Raw genomic sequence first — 17496 nt, forward strand, 5'->3', positions numbered from 1 at the left:
ATCGGATATTGACCGATTGGTTTTTCTTAACGGCATTCTGAAAATCAAGCTTTAATTCAATTTCCTTGGCCGTCCATCGATCAGGAAAGCGTCGCCCTAGAGCGAGCCAAATCTCCCGAGATGTCCGAAGATCATGAACTTCACGAAAAATCTCAATTGTGAGAGTTGAGTTAATCAACTCGCGAACGCATTGATCCGTCTTGATCCAAATAGAATAAGAGGGATTGGATACCACAAGTACCATTCGATCATTGATAAACCTCTACGGACACGGAAAAGATCCATTCACATATCCCAACAGATCATTGCAAATCAAAATCGGTTCAAACCGAGATTTTCACAAAAGATAATTGTCTGCGTAAAGTTTGATGGAGACAAGATTAGTGATGTTGGGAAGAACAAAAGATAGCGAGGCTGATTGCACGACGATAATTTGAGCAAGAGCGAAGATCGGAGCAAGAGAGAAAGGAGAAGAAGAGGTGAAGGTGGACGGCACATTATTGAGAGATGACGGGAAATTGGGATTAACTGAAAGAGAAGATGATGGCCAAAAAGATGGTAGAGAAGAAGAAAAATTTGCAAACGTATTTAACATTGTTGAGGCAGAGATTGGAGCAAAAGAAGTGTTGATTTGGGACAAAGATGTTGAAGAACCCGATGCATTTTCCCGCTTTGATACCATGTTGATGTTTAGAGTTAGAGGGAAATAACGACAGAGTGTTTATAGTGACTCAACCCAAACTAGGGTTGTATAATGTGTATTTATATGAGTGACTAATTACAATAAAGGTATAAATAAACACAATTATAGAAATACCCCAGTATTCATATAATTACATGCTAATACATGATTCTTAGGATCCTCCGAACCAAACCAATCATGACCTTCCGCTCTTACAACCACACTCCACCACTCAAGAGGAGGAAGCTAGCGGCGGGGGCATTGACAGCTTAAGGAGGAGGATAATGTCTTCTCTCTCTCAGGATTCAACCCATTTCTTATTCTTCAGCTCCGTCCTGGCCATTTCGCCGATCAAAGTCCATGCACGTTAAGTCCAACTAAGTCCTCTTAGCATTTTCAATTATAACAAACTTTTCCAGGGTTATAGCTAGGCACAGGACCGCAACCGCGAAACGGTTGGACACGAAAGACATAGAGAGACTCCGATAACTACACGGGACAAACTATATTTTACAAAATCATAAGTTATCACGAATAGAGCAATACGAAGAAAAGATAAATATGCGAACTCTTGTACTGAACGAGCATAACCGACTTTATGGAAGTCCATAAACATCGAGTCCAACTCACATACCAGTGAAGAGTTAAAGAAATCGTGGTGAGATCAAGAACTCAACACAAGCATCTTATTATTTCATGAATAGAGAAGTTCGTACTCACACTAGCCAATGTACAGGTCCGACAAAAATGATAAATTATCTCTAGTACCTCCAGTTCATCGTCATCTTGATCAAGACCCATGTAAAAATAGAGACTGGCATATCCGCACAACCTCATTGAATCCAACTAAAAAAAAGGATGAAAATCTAAATAATCTTCATAAATTACCTTATGTGAACAACCTTAAGCCCTCTACTATGAACAAATCCACCAGGCTCTCGTATGAGCTTCTCCGATGAGAGCGTAACCACACGAGCATATCAGTAAAATGGGGTGCGGAGAAACAACAAACAAGTGGCACTAAACTCAAGTGCACAAATTTTATCAGTTTATCAAGAATCATGGATGATATCTTACTTCTTTCCTTCCGTGTGTATGGAAAATACTATTTTGTCAATCTGACCTTCCCTTGAAGACTGATTACACGTACAAAAGTGAATCTAAAATACGGCACCAGATGAGAAAACAGGTTAAATGTCCATAGAGAGCAAAACTCATATTTGACACGATCATATCGAGAATGATGATCGAGAATAAGAAGCATGTAAAATTAACAAGAAAGTAGGATAAAGCCAGCGCGCAAATCAGTGCACTTGCAAATCAGTGCACGATCAATAGGGAGATATGCTGCGCTGCACGGACACGTGGATAAACCTCTCTCTTTTTCTATTTGTTCACCGATGTGGGACATGGATGGTGCGTGGATACCCTGGCGTTGTTGGAGTAAAGTCGGTGCATTGAATACGAGATTGTTGTGGCATGGATAGGATACTACTTGCATAAAAGGTGTAAAATGAAGTTTCCAATGGATAGATTAAATAATGATTGGGATCAATTATTATGTAAATTTATTTTAGGAATCTTTTTATTATTTATTTATTTGTGTAATTATAAAAATGATAATTTAACATGTATATATAAAAATATATATATTTAATATATAATGTGTCCTAGCACGTTGAAATTTTTTATTTTTTTAGAAATCGCGTGTTGGTGTGTCGTGTCCCATGTCGTGTCGGTGCAACACAGGGGATATGTCTCTTTTTTATCCGTATAAGCTTTTCTATATCATTTGGTGCCATCAAAATCTGAAATCATAGCCCTGTGATGCAGAATGTTCATTCATGAGTGCCAATCACCAAACTTCCTCTATTTTAACATAAGCTCCATGATTGGACCCAAAAAAAAAAAAAAACATAAGCTCCATGTTAAACATTTTCGCACGCAAAATAACAAATTTTCTGGATAGTCAGGAAACCTAGTCCAATCCACAAGCCTTTCATTTGAAAGAACAAGACAGATTAACCACAGCTCCTCCGCTTAATTCCCACCCACCTACTAAACACCAAACACAACTGCTTCTCTTTCGTCTCCTAAAGACGCCGCTGCTTGGTCCGCCGCCGTGAAGTCTGCCCCCTAGCTGGCTGCTGAGCCGGAGCCTGCTGCTCCGTCGAGGCCGGCTGCTGAGCCGGAGCCTGCTGCTCCGTCGAGGCCGGCTGCTGAGCCGGAGCCTGCTGCTCCGCCGGGGCCCGCTGCTGCACATCCTGCACCAAAGGCTTTAGGAAATCGTTGATGTTCTTGCAAGTAGATTAGATTAAAATGTCAAGAGAGAAGAAAAAGAAGTTGCAATAAAACGAAAAAGAGCAGTGGAGAAACAATCTTACCCATGCCGCAACACAATGCCTTCACCCTCCAAAGTGGCCCTCATTTGCGCTACGAGGAGATCTACCACATTCCCCTGCGGTACGGGGCCCTTAATCACCACGCTTAGAAGCGGATCATGTGGTGTAGCACGTATGAGTAGCACCAACAGAGCTTCAATCTCCTCCATGCTACTTACGACTAATGCGCCCTCTGCAAGGACTCTACAAGCTTGTCTTGTATAAGCAACTATGGCATCCTCCATGGCTCTTCGGGCATTATAAACCTCTGGGGATCTTCGCGCTTCAAAAATATCACTACGAAAGCAAAAAAAAAAAGAAAAGGGAAATTGGAATAAATAAAAATAGCAATGCCAATTGAAATTGCTACCTGTTAACAGTCGCTATGAGACGCGGGTTATTGTAATCTTTAAGACATTGGCTCCTCAATTCGGAGGCTTGTAAAAGCAGAGCGGGAGGAGAGGGCAGATTGGCCATGGCTATTGTTTTGAAGATGAGAAGAAAACTGCCGTGTGATTTTCAGTGATCGAGCTTTTTATATGATAAGCCAAAACTCTAAAAAAAGCTTTTTATATGATGAACCATGGTATATACATTAGGGCTAATTTTTTTAAAAAAAGTACCACACTTTAGGTCTAATACGATTCTGGCCCAAACTTTTTTTGTCTGGTAAAAAATCATCAATTTTAAAAAACCATCAGCTTTAACTCAAGTATCAAATTGGCCCCTGTTAATTTGGAACTATTAGTTATCATTCCACGTCATCAATAAATCCATAGCTGGATGGACGACGACGAAGCTATTCATCGTCTTCTCTGTTTCACCTATAAACCTCCACTGTCTCACTGGAATATAAAGCGGTATATTACCCTACCCATGGAGAGGCGCCATGGACAAGATCCACCAACCTCATGACTAGAGTTTTTTTTTTTTTTCCTCCTAACGCCATGGAATGATTTACCCGTAAGAAACTCGAGTACTTGCTGTTGTTTTACCTACCCTCATATTTTGCTTTCTTGGTGATTGATAAATATAGTGACATCCATATTGTGATGGTTGTTAACAATTCGTTTGCTTTTTAGTTCGTTCATTTGGGTTGTGATTGTCATTTGTGTTGCATTTTTTCGATCTTTCGTAGAGGTGTCAATATGGATCCATGACCCATTTTTTACTCATATTTTGTATAAATTTGTTTTATATGTGTTGTTAGCTTTTAGAGGATCCAGTAAAAACGGGTCTAAAAAATTGAAGTTAAATTTGATGGATCAAAAATGGGTTACACATAGAACCCACATGAACCCTTTTTCAACCGATTTTTAGATAACACAGAGAATTTTAGAGAAAAAAGGCTATTCCTCAATATTATGTATATTTTCCTCTATATCTGTTATAATGACCGATATATATATATATATATATATATATCCATAGGGGACTAAGATCGATAGACCGATGCATAGAATACAAATTAAGATTGAAAAGGAGAATGCGGAAAGTATGTAGAAGAAAACAAGATAAAAGGATTACTTAATAACGTCGGAAATGGATAGAATGAGTTATGTCAATTGGAAGGTCTACAGGGAAAAATTCATTAAATCCATAAATAAAAGTTACAAGGTCCCAAATTAATTTTATACAAGTCAAAATGATAGCAACATGCATACAGATATTAAAAATGAACAAAATTAAAAGGTCATACATATGCAAGGGAGTCAGGGGATCTGACTTTCTCGCTGGTCAAGATATTAAGAACAAATCTCGCCGAAGTTAATCAAGACGAGGGGAGGCCTCCCAACGAACTCCACACTTTGTTCACTTAATATCTAAATCAGTTTAGATCAGAAATATGCAAAAGGAGTATGCAATGCGGACCACCAGGAGGAGGCACGGCCTTCCGATTCTGGGGTTTCTTTCAGAAATTTAAGTACATAATTAAAATGCAGAAAGTAAACTGCAGAATATAAAAGGCACAGCTTGGAACGCCACAAGTAGGAGGCAAAGCCTATTGCGGTTTGCAGGTATGAAGCTAGAAATGAGAAATCTTCACAATGTATTTCATAAAATTGAAAGATTACAAGAAAAGATCCGTAGATCTTTGCATAAAAACTCCAAAAATAGAAAGATCTGGAGTAGATCCGAGTAGAAAGTAGAAAAATCAAATAGATCGGGGAGGATCCGGGTTTACTTACTGGAAAACGTCCGGGAAGCTCACAATGATGTCTTCAGAATGGGTTTCTAGAAGGCAAAAGATGTTAGTTCTTCTCTGTGGTTGGAGGAGAAGATATCAAAAAGTTAGGAAAGGAAAGGAAGAGCAGAGAAGGAGTTCTTTGGGTTCCGTGGATCGGTCTATCGATCTTAGTCCCCTATGGTATTAGAGCCAGGTGAGAGGGATAATTAGTGTGGCTTTTGAGTGAAGTTTTATATAAGTTTTTTTGGAAAGATCACTTGAAAGGGGATACCTCTGGTTTATGTCTATGTCTGTGGTCCCAGCAGAGGTGCGTAAGACCGTTGGTCAGCAGCATTTTGAGGAACCGATCAAGTGATTGGGAAACATTGTTTATATAAGATGAATCTCTTAAGACGTACTAATTCTTCTTCTTCAAGTTCAGTATCTGAAGTTTCTTAGACTCAAGGACCTTTGCATAGAGAACAAATTACTATTGAAGACTTTAATAAATCAATTAAAAACTGGAAAATACCTAAAGTCCGTTATGACCAGATTTATGAACAATCCTCATTCCGAAAGATCTTTAAATCTCAATCCTCATTCCGAAAGATCTTTAAATCTTCCGACTATGTGATTACAACCGAGGAACGCGACATTCCTCTTAATTCTGCTTATTCTTTGATTCCCCTTTTGAATAAAGATTGTTAAAAAACATACCCAAAAATACAATTACCTTCATTTTGGAATGGTTCAGGTTGGCATTAAGCCACTTTTGAAAGAAGGATTGAACACCTCGATTTTACTAGTTTTGCGAGATTCCAGACTCTTACGTTATGAAGATTCAATTTTGGCAACAATTGAGACTTCTTTGTGTAATGGACCTATACATTTTGATTGTTTTCCTAATTTTTCTGTTTCTTTACATGATAAGAACATTTTGAAGTCACTTGTTTTGCAAATTAAAACTCATAATTATGCGATAGATGGTGGTTCAATTCCACTTTCCCTCATCTACAAAGTCCACTACAAAGCGATGAGTTCTGCTTTTGACATTCACTCTTTAAACTCAGCCCCTAAGGGTGAAACCCTTCTTTTGACAACCGACATTAAAAAATCAAATTGTATAATTCCGAAATCCATTTCTTGGAATGACGTTGTTTTGCCGTAACAATGGGAAATCGAAAACCCGATACCGCGTCCCATTATTCAAAACGAAAATCTGACAAATATTATCCAACATCCTGAAGGAAGAGTGACCATCCAATTCCCACGACAATCTTTTGATTTCTCATCTCATATTTCTTCAAGACCTTCTTTTTCTAGTTCTTCTTCTCGAAGATCTGTTGATTTGAGACCAAATCTACCTCCCGTCATTACTATTCCGACAAGCAGCCAGGGTGATTCCATTTCTCAAGCACGAAGACATTCAACTCCAAGTGCTCCTCCTTTAAATTCTGATTTAAACATTAGTGGTCTCGACACAAGTTCAGGAATTGCAAGACCTGTTTACCAACAAAGGGATCCGGGATCTCCCGAACCCACACCTTCACAGATGGAACAAGACGAAGACCCCAATCTTCACGTTTTAGAGATTTTGAACCAGACCGAATTCTTTTAAACAAAGAGTTTAATTCTGATTATAATACTGAAATTAGAAAATGGTTTTTAGATAAGTTTAAGAAACAAGCCAAACAAATCAAAGACCAATATTATGAATTCCTAGGACAACTGGGAGAACATATGTTTTTCTTTGATTGGTTTGAAAACCATTTTCTTGAACAAAGAGAAGTTTTCAACATCAATAAAATTTTTAAATGGAGATTAGAGGATGGTCACAAGATTGAATCAAATCACCCCCCGTTGAGAAAAATTAATATTGATTATAGAACTCAGACCATTCCCTTTGCACCTTTCAAAAAACCTTGTGACGATGACAAGGATTTCAAACCAGAAAAAGAATTCAAAAAAATTATTGAACAAAATAATTTTGCAAATCAACATATCCACACGATAGGAGAACAATTGAATAGGATTGAAACGACTCTCGATTCAACAATCTCTTCTCGTTCATTTTCCAATCCTATCCAGCCTGTTTCTACCCCTTCTTCTTCTTTTAATTTAAAACAACCTCTTTTTAAGAATTTTGAAATGCCGAAAAAATTCAGTAAAGAATTTTATGAAGCCCTCCAAGAAAAAAAAATTTCTTTTTAAGGGAAAAGGAAAGAAAGCAAAAGGCTGTGGACTTCCCTGTTCTCCAACCAGTTTTGAGCACACCAAAGGTTGAAAAACCTTTAACAATTTCTAGTCCCAAAGAAGTTGCCGTTCTAGACTGTGATCAAATTTCTGAAATTTCTAATACTCCAAAGATTTCTACTCTGGATTCTGAAGATACTCCTCGGATCAACAGGATATCTTGGAAAGAGCCCCGTAAACTTTACTATTCTCGCGCTACTCCTCCGGATCTCGTCAAGGAAGAATCTTCGACTAGATTCCAGAATAAGTATTCTATCGACGCGATTTATGAATGGAATATTGACAGTGTTTTTGAAGCAAATTTAATTCAAGTTTTGAACCAAATGGTTATGCTTGCAACAACTTACAAGACCATTCCCGACACAACGGATCAACAAATTCCTTTTATGATTATAGCAGGATTTTCAAGAACTTTAAAAGGATGGTGGGATAATTATCTCACCGAGAACCAAAGAAATCAAATTTTAAATGCAGTAAAGACTGAAGAAGACGGTCAAACTGTTTTTGATAATGAAGGACATGCGGTCCAAGATGCTGTTTCAACTTTAATTTATTCAATTTCTCAGCATTTTATAGGTGACCCTTTTGTTGTTCGTGATCACAACCATGATCTTCTTTCAAATTTAAAATGTAGATCCTTAGGTGAATTCCGACAATACAAAGACGAATTCTTTCAACGTGTTTTGCTCCGACCAGATTGCAATCAACCATTCCGGAAAGAGAAATTCCTTGCCGGTCTTCCTATCCTTATCGAAAACCAAGTCCGAAAACGTATACATGAGCAGTTCGGCGAAGAAATACCTTTTAACATCCTTTCTTATGGCGAACTTGTTTCTTATGTTTTTAAGACTGGTTATGAGATGTGTAACAATATTAAGTTGCGTAAACAACTTAAAAAAGAAAAATCTCTTGGTAACAAAGGACTAGGAGATTTTTGCAGACAGTATGACCCTTCTTATGACTTTTCTTCCAAAAGAAACTCGAAGTGCAAAGGAAATTGCCCACCCGAGAAAATCAAACAAAAGAAAAAGAAAAACTTTACCAAAAGAACCAAAACATTTTCTAAAAAGAAAAATTTTGATTCCAAAAAACAAGTTGTGAAAAAGGATTTCTCCAATTTCACTTGTTTCAATTGCGGTAAAAAGGGACATACCCACAAGTTTTGCAAAGTTTTTAAGAAGATTAATGAGTTGGAATTGGATGAGGAAACCCTCAATCGGTTAATCAACCCATGATTGATTCCGAAAGTGAGACCTCCGATTTCTCGAACCAGGAGGATAATGACGACGGTCTCCAAATAGATGAAATTGCAAATTTTTTGGATTCGGAGATTGATGAATCCGAGAACCCCGAAAAGGATTCAAAGGATATTTGTGTTTTGACTAAGGATGAAGAAGAAATTTTGGATAAAATTGAAAACCTTTCTGATTCCAAGATTGCCATGAACCGTTTTCAAAATACCAAAGTTTCTACATCCAGACCTTTTGATAACCCTTATAATCCGATCGACATTTTAAATAGAGGTAAAAAACAATTTTCAAGACCAACAAATTCCAATGATCTGCAATTTGAGATAAATGAATTAAAAAAGGAAATTCGTTTTCTCAAAATCAACCAAATTGAGCAACATCGGGAATTTTTAAAATTCAGAAGATAAATTTTGAAAAGAAAAGAAAATGAAACCGAAAGCCCCGAGGAACCAGATCCTTCATCTTTTCTTCTCTTACTCTCCGAAGTAACTTTAAAAAAATGGATAATTAATATTTCTATTAAAATCCATGACTTTGTTTTAAACACTACAGCTCTTTTTGACATTGGTGCAGATTTAAACCGCATTCGTGAAGGATTAATCCCAACCAAATATTTTGACAAAACCACCGAAACCTTGAAAATCGCTTCAGGTGGTCGTTTAAAGATTAAATACAAACTTCCGGAAGTTTTTATAATCAAAGACAATATTTCTTTAAACACTTCCTTTTTACTTGCAAAAGACTTAAAACAAAATGTTATTCTAGGTATGCCTTTCATAACATTAATTCAACCTTTCATGGTGACTCGGGAAGGAATTGAGACAAACATTTTGGGAAATAAAATTACTTTTCATTTTATTTCTAAACCTTAGACAAGGAATTTAAATATTTTGCAGGAACAGTCTATCAAGGAGATTAATTGTCTCATTTGAGATAAGGAATCTCACCTTTTATTTTTAAAAGAAGAACTGGATTATAAAAGGATTGAACAAAGGATAGTTCATCCCGATATAAAACAGAAAATTCTTCTTTTAGAAAATAAATTGAAAAGGGAAGTCTGTTCAACTCTTCCAAATGCTTTCTGGAAAAGGAAGCGACATATTGTTGATTTACCTTATGAACCTGATTTTTTTGAAAAAGATATCCCAAAGGCAAGACCTTCGCAAATGAATTCTGAACTTTTGACTTTATGTAAAAAGGAAATTTAAGATCTTTTACAAAAAGGATTGATCCGAAAGAGCAAATCTCCATGGAGTTGTTCTGCTTTTTATGTCAATAAAAATGCAGAATTAGAACGTGGAGTACCTAGACTTGTTGTGAACTACAAACCTTTGAATTCCGCTTTAAAATGGATTCGTTATCCGATCCCGAACAAAAAGGATCTTTTGAATAGATTATACTATTCTAAAATTTTTTCTAAGTTTGACATGAAATCTGGATTTTGGCAAATTCAAATTTCTGAAAATGACCATTACAAAATGGCATTCACTGTACCTTTTGACCAATTTGAATGGAATGTTATGCCTTTCGGTTTAAAGAATGCACCTTCTGAATTCCAGAGAATTATGAATGACATTTTTAATCCATACTCCAATTGCATCATTGTTTACATCGATGATGTTTTAATATTCTCCTCTGACATTGATTCCTATTTTAAACATGTCAATCAATTTTTGAAAATTGCTAAACAAAATGGATTAGCTCTATCACCGACAAAGATTTTGATTTTTCAAACCAGAATTCATTTTCTTGGTCATTACATTCAACATGGCACCATCGTACCAATTGAACGGTCTATTCGGTTTGCTGATAAATTCCCAGGCGAAATTAGAGACAAGACTCGGTTGCAAAGATTTCTTGGATCTTTAAATTATGTTATTGACTTTATCCCAAATATTAATATTATCTGCAAACCTTTACATCAAAGGTTAAAGAAAAATCTAGCCCCTTGGACTGATTTGCATTTTGACACGGTTCGCAAGATTAAAACACTTGTCAAAGAAATTCCTTGTTTACATCTTGCGGACCCTTCTGCTTTTAAAATCGTGGAAATAAACACCTCTAATATTGGATATGGAGGTATTTTGAAACAAAAGAATGACCCTGGAAAAGAACAAATTGTGCAATTTATTTCTAAACATTGCAATGATACGCAGAAGAATTATTCCACTGTCGGAAAAGAAATTCTTGCAATCGTTCTTTCCATTTGTAAATTTCAACGTGACCTTTTGAACCAAAAATTTCTATTAACGATTGATTGTAAATCTGCAAAAGACATCTTGCGGAAAGACATTTTGAACATTGCTTCAAAACAGATTTTTGCACGATGGCAAGCCATCCTTTCTGTTTTTGATTTTGATATTGAATTTATACATGGTGATTCAAACTCTCTACCGGACTTTCTCACACGAGAATTTTTACAGGGAAAAAATCCTTCACCATGCCCCCTCGAAAAGACAAAAGCAAGGGCAAAGCCTCGCCCCCACCGGAAACCCAAATGATATCAGCAAAAATGACCCCCATCCAAAGCTGGCTCGAAGCCACCCAATCTTCAGAGAAACTTTTGACCCAGGCACAGCCAAAAATACCCTCTGGTCCAGGACAATCATCTACGACTAAATTTCTAAAACCAACAGGCTCGGGAGATTCACCTTTAGCCCTTATACCTTTTGAGAAACTTGCTATGATCCCCCCAGAATTTTTTAAGCAACTGGGATACGAAGTAGTAATCCCGGAAGAGGTAAAATCTCCCTCTCCTTTAAAACCAAAAAATCTTTTGAGCGAGGTGGTTCTTCCGGCATCACCAGCCCCTCAAAAAACTGTTAAGAACAAATCCAAGTTTTTCCCAAAACACTTGGAAAAAGTTTTTACAGTTGAAAAAGGATTTTATCACAGTGACCCATATATTTTTGCTAAAAACATGTTTGGAGAAAATCAATTTTTAACTCCACATGACAATTTAAAAATAGTTGAATATTTTGAAAGGATTTTGACACAAACCGAGTCCGTAAAATTTAGACATTTTGCCGACAATCGAAATCCAAATATTATCAACTATTCCACTGCAAAAATAACATGGGTCATTCACCCTTCTGAGTGGGATTTTGCTCCTCAAACGCCAGTCAAGTTCAACACAAAATTGATTGAAATCATTTCTTTCCGACCAACCTTTTCCTATTTTGACTATCAACGGACCTGGTGGAACTCTTTCTTCAGACAAAATCCTAATAGAACACATACATGGTTGTTCTATTTTGAAGAAAATTTTGACATCTCCACCTTGCCCTCTTGGTTCATACGGTGGTGGGACCATTTCGGCCCTCTTACCGATATACTTCCCCCTTCTGTTTCTGAATCCTATCGAATTTTTAAGACATCTTATACACCTACGATTATTGAAAGAGTGTATCCAGCTTTTCTATTATTTTCAGCCACTTTTCGTATTTCCTGGGTCATGGCCTGGGATTTTGAATACCAAGTTGGAGCCCTAGGCTCCACAGTTGTGATTTTATCCAGACGTTTCCAGACTAAATGGTGGGATGGTTTCAATTTCTGGGACAAATGCTCATTTGAAGCTATTCAAGCCTAGATCCAGTCAAGACAGGCCAAACCCAAGGCTACACCGACAAATATTTCAAACACTTCATTTTTGCATGATTGATCAATAGCCGTTTCAAAGTTGGCAGGAGCATCTTCAGAAGACGACTTCTGGAAAATGATGAAACAGGCTGTTCAAGGTTAAGAAGGCACCAGAAATTGCCAAACAACTTCACAGCATAGTGGAAACACTAATGAGGACGATTGCTATGGTATCCTTCCTGGTATCCATTGGGCAAACATTACGGACGAAGAGGAAGAAGATGTTGAAGACTTAGCATATATATATATATAAGAGGAATGAAAGACTCCTAAAAAGACATAACCTCTAATTTAGCCAATTATAACTTATACACGTATTTTACAGCTCATTCCCACATTTTCGACCCATCAAAAAGTTAAGTCAACATTGTACTTTGGTTGGGTCATGGGCCGCCAACCACCACCACCACTTCTAAGCTGCGCCCTCGTCCATTGCTCGCCAATCGCCACCCGCCAACCACCGCCCATCGCTACCACCGCCCTTGCACCACCGCCGACCACCCCCACCGCCCAACCACCGCCCACCGACCAATGGAACGCCATTCTCATGTTCTGCTTGGTCAAAACAGATACTGATTATCTTTTAGGAATTTATTTTTGTAATTTCGACTAATTGCAAATCTTTTCCGATCCTTATGCCACAGGACTAAGACAAGACATGATTAATCGTCGGACAAACTACTTTTTTTTTTTTTTTTGTAAAGGTAAGATATATATTGAGTAAAGCGCAAATTACAAAACAAACCTCCGCCGCACACCACCGGAGTGTCGCTAAAAGCGTAAGGGCAGCTTGGATAGAAAATGTCTAACTAGACAAGAGCCACAGAGAGGCCAGCAACCGAGACCAAACTGTGGGGACTATACAAGAACCTGTACAAGAGTGACGCAAGGAGCTGTACAAGATAAAGCATACCAAGCACAGTGGTCCAAAATGATAACAGGAAGGACAAAACTTCCCAAAAATCAATCAAAAATCACGGAGGAGATGCCCCAAGAAATCTACATTCTTCGATTTCTAGGGATGTCGTCAACACGCCCGTAGGTGGTAGCCTTATCCTTGACCACCTTCCGAAGACGTTCCTTGATGGCAGTCAAATTAAGTTGCTTGTTACGGAATAGGATGTGATTCCGTTCCGTCCAAATCACGTGGCAAAGAGCGCCAAATGAGAATCTTACAATGCATTGATAAAAAAAGGTGGCCCCGAAAGTGCTTCATCACCCACCTAAGGTTGTCTTGCCAAGAAGCATTATGCCAAGCAAAGTTGCACTTAGCCGACCAAAACAGAGCAAGGGCATTTGTAATACGACAACCAAAAAATAAATGGTCAATAGAGTCGGGGTGATAATTACAAAAACCACATAGACCTTCCGCAATATGATGATAGGCAAGGAGGATGACCTGGGTGGGTAGTCCGTTAAGGGTAATAAGCCATAGAATGAAGGAATACTACGGAGCAAGATGACAATCCCATATGAACGAGTGCCATTGAGCGACCTGTCCCTTGCGCCGAAAAAATCGGACAAACTACTTCATACCTTCGTATTCAAGAATTCCCGGGGATGAAGAACAGTAAGGAGCCATTTATTTGGACACGTACTAGAAGTGGTTATCACATATCTTCTTACAACAAGCATTCTATCGATCGACATTGAGTGCTATACCATGTCAAACTCAATGAGAAATTGTTGAAGAGAGAGAAGAAATCATTGGAAAGTAGACGGTCAATGCGTGATTAGCAATTTATAAGAAGCATCACCGACAGAGCGGAGCGATTGAACACGGAGATGAACAAATTCTCATAGGAGGAGAGATGGAAGCCAAAAAGGTCAACGCGTCAATGAGCACGAAGATGGAGGACTCGGGGAACTTGAAGTGATTGATAGCAATTATGTCTTCAAGTAATATCATTTTATTTATTTATTTTATTAATTTTTTTAATTGTATAACTTGTTTTTTTTTTTTTAATTTGATTTGTAGTTTTTATCTATGTAATATATACATGTCAAGAGCTTAAAATAGATCAAATGAGATGTATAAGTTTTCCTAGAATATTAGTATGTTTTGATAATATGGGTCAAAACGGGTTAGACGAGTAATATGGGTCAGACCATATTCGATCATACCTAAACCGGACTCAATTAGACCCACCCATTTGACACATTTAGTCTTTAACAATCTTAGCCGATTATGGTAGATTAACATTGGCAAATGCCATTAGAAAAGGTATTAGAGAGAACCACAAGGGGACATTACATCAAAGGGCTACTAGCACCTTTCTCACGTATTTTTCATAGGGTGGTAATGTGACGGAGATGGATTCATTATACCATTACAAGCTCGACTTTGCTAGATAAACAAGATCCAATACCCAATTCAAGCTTGACCAAGCTTGATGTTCGGTGGCTCGAGAGCACTAAGGAGCTCGGACGCCTTTGATAGTCTCACAACAATTTCCGGTGCATTTCTATTGTTGATTGTACCTTTGGGATTCTTTAACTGACTGAAGGACTCGGAAATTAATCGATCAACTTGTCACCGATTCCTGCTCTTTGACAAACCATCTCCAGCTCTTTGCTACCTAACAACTCGGAATATCCCTGATCATAATATTCGGATTCCATCAAGTCATGGAATTAGAATGCAAGAGGGACGTGAGCATGAGTGATCCTCACTTGACAACCGACTAGGAATGGGACCTCTCTTCTCATTATATGCCCACGTTCTTCACATGTTCCAAAAAGAAAATAATGAGGTTGGCTATGGTGTCCAAACACAGCAATGGCAAAGGCATAGTCCAAAATAAATGCTCATTCTATGATCTTTGTAGGTAGATCTTTCATGCATCCAACATTACAATGATAACACAAGTTCTATTTACATGAATTAGTTTGGCCGAATTGGTCTGCGTCGTTAGAAGGAGATCTTTGCTGGCAAAACTTATAAAATGAGCTCGTATACTTTATCAAACCTGCTTACTGTATAAATGAGAGATTACAGAGACTGGATATCTGATAAAGCAAAGTCCTTGATTTAAAAAATGTCCAAAATTAAATAATGTGATGAACTTTTAGATTTTGCCCTCCTGCCCTTCATATGAAAATAAGAATTCTTGCATTGACCCCACACCCACCGGTCATCCACCTCCCACACATACCATTAAAAACAGCCTTGTGATGGTTGAAGCTGTGAACACTACATTTCACCACTCTCTCCCTCTCTCTCTCTCTGCATTTTCGTCACTTTCTGTCATTCTTGTAGGGGCACAACAATGAGCTCCATAGTCGAGAGCATCCGAAAGAGCACCTCCATGATTCCTTGGATCCTCCCAAACCAGACCAATCATGACCTTCCGCTCTCACAGCCACACTCCACCACTCAAAAGGAGCAAGCTGGCGGCGGCAGCGGTGGTGGCTTAAGGAGGAGGATAATGTCTTCCCTTTCTCTCAGGATTCAGCCCATTTCTTATCCTTCAACTCCTTCCTGGCCATTCCGCAGATCCAAGTCCATGTCCTCCATTGGAGACAAAGCAGGTTAAGTCCCACTAAGTCCTCTTAGCATTGTCAATTACAACGAACTTTTCTCGGGTTGTAGCTCAGCAGAGGACTGTAACCACGACACCAGTTGGACACAAAAGACATACAGAGACTCTGGTAACGACACAACACAAGCAATTTTTGCTCAATCACGAAACTGTTAGCTGAGATCTAGATTTTCAGGTCACGTGTATAGTATTCGTCGGTTGAATTGAATGGTAGGAATGCTCACATGTTTATATGATTGAAGAAAAGACAGGAAGGATTCGATTGGACTGGTTATCACATGTTAGCCTGTGCGAAATTAGCCAGTCGTGTGTTAGAACTCATCACGCTGTCATAGAGAATACGAGCAAAGTTGCGAAGCCAATGATGTGATCCATCAGTACCGAGATGACCGTAACTTCCATGTTGTATTAACTATGAAAACATGGCGAACTGAATATTTTTCTTCCATAGAAATAACTATCAATGGCGTCGATGCAGTGCACTGACACGTCTCAATCGGGACTTGAACACGGCGCAGGCAATTCGCTCTGGAAATGGTGGGAGCGAGGTTGGTCTTGGATCACTTTGAGAAAGCCAGTCTTCGCCCGAGATCTGGAGATGAACGAGGAAGAAATCAGGGTCCTTGGTGGCCTCCAGAACAGAGGAAGCTGGAGACATGTTCTCTACAAGGTTAGGTCCGAGATCCGAAGAATTATTCGATCCGACAACGTCGGTCTCCCCCAAACTGTCCAGTGATTGCTCAAGGCTCGTACGTATATATAAATTATCCATGAACTCCCGACGACGACGCAGTCATGCAAGCGCCAGGAGAAAGTGAAAAGATTCAGAGATTTGCACTGCGTTTGTTGGACTGGCCAATGTGTCTTACCACTATTTTTTGGTTAGTTGAGTGACTTTGGACATAGTTGCAAATTGCAATGTATCCAAGTTGGTTTCTTTACTATTATGTGATTATATAGTTTATGATTAGATACATGTAATCAAGTAACAATGTCAAAAATAGTTGTTCGAGAGCCGGGTTTTCCAATGCTTCGTTTGTTTCGTGGAAAATGAGTGATTTGGACAATATTTTCCTGAAATAATCTTTTAGAATAATTAGCCGATGAAAAATGTTTCAATTGTCACAACAATTTATCTCTGAACATTTTCGTGAAAGGTAAAAGTATTTTTTTTGTCCATCCGTTTATGCAATCTAGAGCTTTAAGCTCACATAATTTTAGGACTATTGAAAAATTGTGTACATGAATTTTTCATGAATTTAAATAAATGTAGGGGCACTAACAACACAATTACATGAATTTTTCATGTTTCACAATTGAGCATTTGAATTTTTTTTATTTGATCAAGTATTTCAACTTTTCAAATTTCGTTTAATAGTGAGGCCTCTGCTATATAAATTGTCATGTCATATGATTTCACTGATGTGACTCTCTTACTCGGTAAGATTCAAGCGCAATTGGTGAGATGACTTGATTACTTAAAAAGCCCACCTCCGTTTAGATGATGGGTGACGAGGAAAGAGAGTGCTAACTTAGATAATTTCATCGTCCAATGTATCTCTATTGATGTGGCATCATCTAA

At 38.1% G+C, this 17496-nt stretch overlaps 2 protein-coding genes across 2 annotated transcripts; one reads left to right on the forward strand and one right to left on the reverse strand.

The window, feature by feature from the left end:
• Positions 1–3023: 3023 nt before the first annotated feature.
• On the reverse strand, positions 3024–3579 carry LOC125315342. The gene is made up of 2 exons (XM_048279820.1): positions 3434–3579; positions 3024–3360 (listed from the first exon to the last, which is right to left on the reverse strand). Exons 1-2 carry the CDS (start codon positions 3538–3540, stop codon positions 3063–3065), a joined length of 405 nt encoding a protein of 134 aa, XP_048135777.1. The 5' UTR covers positions 3541–3579; the 3' UTR covers positions 3024–3062.
• Positions 3580–15452: 11873 nt separating this feature from the next.
• Positions 15453–16942, forward strand: LOC115747442. The gene is made up of 2 exons (XM_030683618.2): positions 15453–15903; positions 16433–16942. The coding sequence occupies exons 1-2, from the start codon at positions 15642–15644 to the stop codon at positions 16648–16650; spliced, it is 480 nt and encodes a 159-aa protein (XP_030539478.1). The 5' UTR covers positions 15453–15641; the 3' UTR covers positions 16651–16942.
• Positions 16943–17496: the final 554 nt, after the last annotated feature.

The sequence above is a fragment of the Rhodamnia argentea genome, chromosome 5, assembly GCF_020921035.1.
Source record: "Rhodamnia argentea isolate NSW1041297 chromosome 5, ASM2092103v1, whole genome shotgun sequence".
In the NCBI taxonomy this organism is placed as follows: Eukaryota; Viridiplantae; Streptophyta; class Magnoliopsida; order Myrtales; family Myrtaceae; genus Rhodamnia; species Rhodamnia argentea.

Coding starts and splice junctions, on each gene's coding strand:
- LOC125315342 (XM_048279820.1), bottom strand. CDS start 3,540: ATGGCCAATCTGCCCTCTCCTCCCGCTCTGCTTTTACAAGCCTCCGAA. Junction 3,361..3,433: donor CTCATAGCGACTGTTAACAG/GTAGCAATTTCA, acceptor TTGCTTTCGTAG/TGATATTTTTGAAGCGCGAA.
- LOC115747442 (XM_030683618.2), top strand. CDS start 15,642: ATGAGCTCCATAGTCGAGAGCATCCGAAAGAGCACCTCCATGATTCCT. Junction 15,904..16,432: donor CTCCATTGGAGACAAAGCAG/GTTAAGTCCCAC, acceptor AACACGGCGCAG/GCAATTCGCTCTGGAAATGG.